Source organism: Sinocyclocheilus anshuiensis, unplaced genomic scaffold (genome assembly GCF_001515605.1).
Source record: "Sinocyclocheilus anshuiensis isolate Anshui unplaced genomic scaffold, SAMN03320099.WGS_v1.1 scaffold1031, whole genome shotgun sequence".
NCBI lineage: Eukaryota > Metazoa > Chordata > Actinopteri > Cypriniformes > Cyprinidae > Sinocyclocheilus > Sinocyclocheilus anshuiensis.
In genome coordinates, this window is record NW_015542633.1 from 391,671 (window position 1) to 399,624 (window position 7,954).

General features: G+C 40.8%; 1 protein-coding gene across 4 annotated transcripts; it reads left to right on the forward strand.

Annotated features, from left to right (window-relative positions):
- Positions 1-1,688: 1,688 nt before the first annotated feature.
- On the forward strand, positions 1,689-5,180 carry LOC107694543 (Krueppel-like factor 4). 4 transcript variants are annotated; one of them, XM_016494247.1, is made up of 5 exons: positions 1,689-1,794; positions 1,918-2,149; positions 2,467-3,217; positions 3,997-4,161; positions 4,511-5,180. In XM_016494247.1, exons 1-5 carry the CDS (start codon positions 1,790-1,792, stop codon positions 4,684-4,686), a joined length of 1,329 nt encoding a protein of 442 aa, XP_016349733.1. In that variant the 5' UTR covers positions 1,689-1,789; the 3' UTR covers positions 4,687-5,180. The 4 variants fall into 4 exon arrangements, with proteins under 4 accessions (XP_016349733.1, XP_016349734.1, XP_016349735.1 ...); XM_016494248.1 differs by having other exon boundaries at positions 2,470-3,217; XM_016494249.1 differs by having other exon boundaries at positions 1,918-2,041.
- Positions 5,181-7,954: the final 2,774 nt, after the last annotated feature.

Below are 7,954 nucleotides of genomic sequence, written 5' to 3' on the forward strand. Positions count from 1 at the left end.
TTTTTCTGTCATAAAAACAAAGAACAGAGTAACTATTTTTTTCACAAAAAAAAAAAAAATCTGGATGCATTTCAAGATCAAGTGCAGTAAAACAGTAGGAAATCAACAGATTCATCATCATGAAATATAATATAGGAACAAGTATTGTGGGACATTTGAGCGTGAGATTGTGTGTGCATCTGTGTGTTAAAGGGGCAACATTCAGTGTATTCTGTGGCTAAATGAAGGCCTGCTGTTGACAGAGCCAAACGAACAAGATCCTGATGTAACAGGATGGTCTCAGAGCTCGTGTTTGCTCACCATACAAAGATGATTGTAGACACTGCGGAGGCAAATCCTCTGAGACAGAAACAAGTTTATGTAGAAGCTGCCTCTTAATACACAGCACTAACCTAATGGCTCATCACAGCACAAAAACTGTTTTTACACTCAAAAGAAATGATACTGGGTGCTTCTTGATTCAAAATTAAGGGCCATGAAAAATGATCCAACTTGAACTGTTAATATTGCTTAACAGCAAAATCAAAAGACAAACACACTGGAAATACACACACAGAAGAGTTAGTGGAACGACAGAAACTGAAAGATCAGAATGGCTTTGGGTCTGCTATCCTTTGAGGCTGTTTTACAAAAGGTAGAAAAAATGTAATTGTGACAATTCAGATTTTTTCCTTGCAATTCGGAGTTAATATCTCACAAGAACAAAAGTCAGAATTGTCAGGTAAGAAGCTGCAATGACCTTTTTTATGTTTTATTCGGGGGCAGAAACAAATGCGAGATGTTAGCTCAGAATTTTGAGAAGAGTCAGAATTTTAAGATGGAATTGTGAGGGAAAAAAAAGTCAGAATTCTGGGTTTATACCTCACAATTTTGTGTTTATATCTTGCATTTCTGACTTTTTTTCTCAGCACTGCAAGAAATAATGTATGAATTCTGAGTTAAATTGTTACAATTACCTAAAAATTGCAAACTGAGAGTGCAAAGTTATTAAAATAAGTCAAATCGTGTGAGAAGTGAGAATGATGACCGCTAACAAAAGACTGCAGTGATATGAGACTCTACTCATGATCAGGTGATGAACACTGACTGAATGAATAAGAGGCAAGGCTTTTCATCACAAATAAATCCTACACATTTCTGGCTGCCTTTGTCCTGTGCGTAACGGTATAAAAAATGATTAGCGTTAATTGCAGACACGCCTCGTGACTGTGGGAGCAGTTTGCAGTGGTGTGAACACGGTGTCCGAACTCCTCACGCACGCCAGGAACAGGTGTCACGCAATAACCGGACCACCACCACTACGTCTTTGTGTTTGATAAAGGAGAAAATCAACAAATCGTGACTTTTCACCAATGATTTTCTTACTGGAGTCTGTTGGTCCCGGTTGCTAACACGCACATGTTTGTGTGGATACAAAATATCGGCCCGCTGCCAGATTTTTTTTTTAACCCTCCCTCCTTTATGACGTCACGACGTGTTTTTTTCTGCGGTTGCCGCGCAACGAGAGGCGTGTCCGGGGTTTAAGAACTAGGCGAGGAAAGCCCTGCGCGCATCTGACGAATCACTCCAGTCCAGACACCGGAGAGCTGGCGCGTCCTGAGTGACAGCAGCGAGAGGGAGATAGGGAATCCCCGAGTGTCGCCGCGACGAAACCGAGCCCGGTTCATAATCGAAGCTGGTTTTAATGGCCGGTTCTGTCAGCATGGCACGGGGACGCGTCTGATGCGCTCTTTGGACCGGACTCTCATCAAGGATTTAGTTTTTTGACTGGACGCGTGTTTCCCCACTCATGAGGTGCGTTCTGCACGTTGGAGATCTCCATCACTTTTTCGTTTGGCTTTGATGGGTCATGTTTGGGAGCGATAGTTTCCCCAGACCTGGATGAGTAGGATTATTTCTACGCTTTTTCGATTTCAGGCAGCCACCGAGTGAGTTTGATAGCATGGCACTGAGCGGCACGCTTTTGCCCTCTATTTCCACCTTTGCGAGCGATGCAGATGTGAAGCACAAGGCCATGACGGGACCTGGAATGACCAGTTTAGTGAGTATCAAACAGGTGATGGTCACCGATCCGTTTACTAGCGAAATTCCGCCGCTGGTGAGATTATGTCATTACCGCGACAGGGGCGTGAACCGTTCCGTTCCGATGGTGAGAGCCGTTCACGTTCAAATATCTAATGTTTTTTACCGTGCACTGATTACAAAATGCATCTAGCAGTGTGGATTCTCTTTCAGGCACCATAGTTGGAAGCATAAAAACAATGCGGCATGAAAGTGTCTTTTAATAATTCATAACATCAGAGGCCAAGTTGTGTCTAGAAATAATTTGAATAAAATATGGATGATCATTCCGGTGTTGAAGACAAGAAATCAGCATGTTAGATAATGATCTTGACAAACTTGTCTTTGAGAGACTTACCTTGTCTTGTTCCCTCTTTCTGCATGTCTCTGTTTGTTTGGAATAAGGAGATGTCTCATCTGAAGCGCCCCTGCATGTCTTCAGGTGGGACCTGCACTGACCAGGACGTCCCCTCCGTAATGACCAAGAGGGAGCCAGAAGAGCTGGACCTGTTGGACTATGATTTTATCCTGTCGAACAGCATGCTGCAACAGCAGCAACAGGCCGCAATGGCCAGCGCCTCGAGAGCTCTTCCACCATCCCCTGCGTCCTACACCTATCCGATGCCCTCTCCTCAGGGACAAGAGTCCAGCATGTTGTACAACATCCCGGACATCAGCGACGTATCTCCCTCGGGAGGTTTTGTCGCCGAGTTGATGAGGCCGGAGCTGGATTCTGCGTATCTTCAGCCCACGAGCCTCCACGGTAAATTTGTGGTGAAGACTACCATGGACATGACCGATTACAGCCAAGGGCTTAGTAAGGGCGGCTCAGTGTCGGACTCTTCCTCCCTGCCGTTTCCTAGGATAAAGCAGGAGCATCCTAGCACCTGCACCATCACCCGACCGATGGATCTCCATCTGGGGGTGAACTCGCGGCCCGGAGTCAGCCAGAGACCGCTGATGGACCCTCGTGGTTTCAGCACAGGCCAAGGGGCCATGGGCCCCAGTCGCTCTTCCACTTCCTCTCTCTCTCCGGACGAGCATCCTCAAGCTCAGGTTCTGGGGCTCCCTCCGATCTCCCTGGCCCCGGGATATCACCCCTCGCCGGGTTATTCTGGCTTTCCGCAGCCTCCCGCCCAGTCAATGCAGTACCAAGGTCAGTCACGAGTCAAACTTGTCCACAAACTCTTTATTTATGTTATACCTTACCTTACCTTTAAATATGACTGGTAGAGTTTGTAGCTTACTGTAAAGCATTAAAGGGTTAGTTCACCCAAAAATTCTGTCATTAATTACTCACCCTCATGTCGTTCTAAACCCGTAAGACCTCCGTTCATCTTCAGAACACAAATTAAGAACCCATGATGTTACCAATCTCCTTGCTACGTTTCTGGACCTTGATCGTGGTAATAACATTGCTGTCTATGGGAGGGTCAGAGAGCTCTCAGAATTCATCAAAAATATCTTAAAGGCACAATATGTAATTTTCGTATTTCGTACAAAGGCGTAGTTAGATGATGCTGTGACTGAGTGTGGAATCATGGGAGTTGTGGTCTTCATCCCCACAGCCGATGCAATCCGACGGGACTCGGGCAGAAATCATGTTCATGGATGAGCTAATGATTTATTAACGTAGTAGAATGAAGCAGGGTGAGGCTGAAACTATTACATCACAGAGTAGAACATTCCACAAGCTGTCGTTTTGGCAGACTGCCTTCAATATAAACTGTTTTTAACGAGAGAGATTCGAGTTCTGAAACTTACAGGATGTTTTTATAGTACAATGACCTCTTACATGTCAAAAGATCAAGGGAATATTGGTTTCTCAGTTCATGACCCCTTTAAAGATGACCTGTAGAGTCATTTGTTGAATTTGTAAAGCATTAATTTCTGCCTCAGTGACACTAACGCTCTGGGCTCTTTCCTCTTCGGCAGAGCTGATTTCTCCAGCCGAGGGTTTGCCTGAAGAGTCCAAGCCCAAGCGGGGTCGGCGCTCCTGGCCGAGGAAGCGGACAGCGACGCACACGTGCACCTACGCAGGCTGTGGCAAAACATACACCAAGAGCTCCCATCTCAAAGCCCACCACAGGACTCACACAGGTCAGTGTTTGTAACATGCCTTTTTCTGTAGTGTGCATGTGCTTTAATAACAATCTAACATGCCCAAACACAGCACTGCCAAGCGCATTGTCTGCGAGTGACTAGAGACATATATAGTGAGAGTACAGTTGGCAGGTGGTTTGATCTGCTATTCAAACAGCAGGTTGATACTGATCCCCGTTGAAATAAAACCACAAGCCTGTCCGACTTCCCCTTCTATTCAATCAACGCAGGGATGAGCAACATTTGAATTGTTGTCTCCCTCTCTCTAATGTGACCAAAGTGTGCTTGATTGTTCTCGTTAGGACCTCAGGGGGAAACGCTAACTGTTGCGTGTCTCTGTGTTCAGGAGAAAAGCCGTATCACTGTGACTGGGAGGGATGTGGCTGGAAATTCGCCCGTTCGGACGAGCTCACGAGGCATTACAGAAAGCACACGGGCCATCGGCCGTTTCAGTGCCAGAAATGTGACCGAGCCTTTTCCCGATCCGACACCCTCGCGCTGCACATGAAACGCCATCTATAACCAAGACTGGAAGACGCCAAAAAAAGTGAAGATACCAGTGGACTAGTGAACCACGTGTTGCCTTTGAACAAGAGTCAACGAAACTAGAGCTCCATGACAAGCTGTGTCGTCCACAGCATCAGGTTTGGGACTTTTCGTGTTCGCTTCGTTTATTTTTTTTCCCCCTTTTTGTCGTTGTCTTCCAACATGCTGGCGATTCCCTGTCCGTTTCCTGCACACTGGGACAATACTGGAACGTGCGTCTACTTACCGACAAAACTTGGAGATGCCAAGTGCCAAACACAAGACTGGAAATATATGAATATCAGGGATAATAAATGGAAACATTAGAATATATGTATTAAAGAAGCCTTTAATCGACCTACATTCCATCACTCGTTCCGTCTTCTGGATTGTTTTATTGCTCTCTCTAAAGCCATTAATTTCAGGTACAGAATAATTTATGTGTGTTACAAGATGGTGCGGAGTATAGCCAGGTGTATTCAGTAAGGTACCAAAGATACAAGTGGATTTTAATTGAAGTCTGTGAGTCTTGGGGGCGAACGCATGACCTCTCTTTGGTGACGGCAATCTAAACTGCACTGTGGTTGCGAGGTGCAATAATTTTGATATGCAAGACGCTCGTATTTTTATATAAGAAACAAAAAATTAACTCTGAACAATTTTTCTTTGTTTATAGTCAGATTTCTGTAATATAATCTTAAGTTTTGTACATCTGTAAATACCTTTTTCATTAAGGTTTTTGTATTTTATGTATGAATGCCATCCAGTAATAAACAGAAAAAATAAAATGCATGTGAATTGACTGATTTTTTTTGTATTCAGCGAACAATTCATGAATAACGTGATTTCATCAATTGTTCTATTATCGTGTTTTACAACATGTCTGAACGTTTGCATGGATTAATCTGCATTCAGACATGATCAGGTTTGAGTTGTTCATTGCCATCGGTTTAGCAGCAGGTGTGATTAACGACTACACGTTCTTATTCATTCCTCTATAGAATTAGTCAGATTTCTACTTTCGCTACATGCATTAAGCGACCTGCCTTAATATTTGTCATTGTGCGTCAGCGTTTAAAAAAATTCTGCTCAATTAAAAAAAGTTAATTCATTGGTATATCATGGTATGAGATTTCAGACTTTACTTTTTTTTTTTTTTATAAATATTGATTTTTTTTTAAAGGAAGTAGAACAATTATGTTATCTTAATTTCAACATTTGACTTAAAAGTTTCAACAATTTAATTAAATAATATGACTTCGCATCTCTAGGTCTATTAAAGATTAACATATTTTTGCATAAGCTTCCTACCGGTTTTAAAACTAAACTGAATCATTAAATATCTTACAACTCAATGAAACTATAGAATAAACTAATTTGAACTACTTTGCTTTCGGATTTTTAAAGACAAGCCAAATGTTCCTGTTCACAGTCCCTAACTTGCCGATGTGGTTTTTATGACTTAATTAGAGACACTTTATCCTTCTTTTCACATTAACATGTTGGAGAAAGGTAAAGTATAGCCTTATGATTTGATTAATCATAGTCAGCATTACATTTACAATTTTAAACACTTTGAACATTCTTGTGCCAAGCTGTGCATATTTGCGTTGACCTCTGAATGCCGACAGGTAAATGTTATATAAAACGAGCGGTGAATAAATTCATAAATGCGTCTCAACATGCGGTCAACAGCGCCCTCTGGAGGACACAACGGGTAAACCTTACAACACACACCAATGTCAAATCATGACACACACATTTTGTCCAACAGAGGCTTAACTAAGTTACTCTAATGTTTAAACAAAATGCAATAATCAAAATGTAAAATCTACCATTCTGAAAAAATAGGGCATCTTACCAAAGCACACGTGAAAAAAAAAGACTTGAGAAGAAGCCTAAGAAACAAATGTAAAAGTATGGTTTTGAACATTTAAAGTACCTAGTACGTTTTCAGTTTAAAGTATGTGAGATACATGTACTGGGAGTGAGAGAACTAGAGATCTAAACAACCGAATATTTCTGAAAATCTAACTAGCTCGCTAGCGTTTTTCTAGTTAATCAGTAGCTCTCGGCGTATTTTGTTCAAACATTTCGATTATACGTTGTATTTTGACTTACCTGTATGTAAAGCAAATCTTAACGCCGTTTTCGTTCACTTTATTTACTTTACCTTTGTAAAAAGTTCTTATATCATTCATTTGCAGTGAAAGCTCAGTTCCTGTCAGACAAAAGCGCGGTAATTTTGTTCCCGCGCTGTTTGAATCAGACGTTAGCGACGAAATTTACATACGGTTACTTAATTAACCCTCTGGTGTTGTTCGGTCATTTTAAACCGGGAATTTTTTTATTTATTTTTTTATTTACTTCATCGGAATGCTACGAAACTCGATGACTTATGGCAGTTGCTATATGTGACCACAAAAACAAAAAACATAAACAAAGCTAAATAGTCCTTAAAAAATAGCCACTTGTTTTGTTCACGGTCAAACATGAGCGCTATTGGAAATGAATGGGAAATACGCAAAAATACATAGAGATTTATGTGTACAATCTACAAGTACAATCTAAAAGTGCACAGCAGTGAAGCAGGGTTGCCAGGTTTTCACAACAAAACCCACCCACTTGCTACTCAAAACTAGCCCAAAAGATCAAGAATACAAAACAGACACACAACACTAACACAAATGAACTGGTGTGGCTTTGGAAACATGGCAAAATTGAGCCAGAAGACTCAAATAAGAGGTTGAAATCAGCCTCTGATGAAGCATTCCGGTTCATTTTTGTTGAATTTGGATGTTACGTGTAACAATGTCTTTGTGTTCAGGTTTGACTATAGTATTGCAAACACTGACATTCCAAACAAAAAATCTAAACCTTCACAAAAAGTTGTCTTTGAGCATGTCTAAATATAAATCCAAATCCACAACAACAACAAAAAAGGATTTATGTCTAAAAACAACTAGAGAATTTATAAGCCTTTAATATAGAGCTATAGAGGAATCTAGTGGCTAAACCAGGAATTTCAGATGTTTTTCTTTTTTTACTCCCACTAATCTGCCTTCAAAAATCGGATTTTAAAGGCATTGTTTTTATTTTAACATGAAATACTGCCATAGTTGAAAAGTAACAAAAATATTAGAAAAAAAAAATTTTTAAATGGGAAAAATATTATAATTGCATAAATATTAATTAGTATCATGAAAGTCTCAAATATATATATATATATATATATATATATATATATATATATATATATATAAAA

Coding starts and splice junctions, on each gene's coding strand:
- LOC107694543 (XM_016494247.1), top strand. Junction 2,150..2,466: donor TGAACCGTTCCGTTCCGATG/GTGAGAGCCGTT, acceptor GTTTGGAATAAG/GAGATGTCTCATCTGAAGCG. Junction 4,162..4,510: donor CCACCACAGGACTCACACAG/GTCAGTGTTTGT, acceptor CTCTGTGTTCAG/GAGAAAAGCCGTATCACTGT.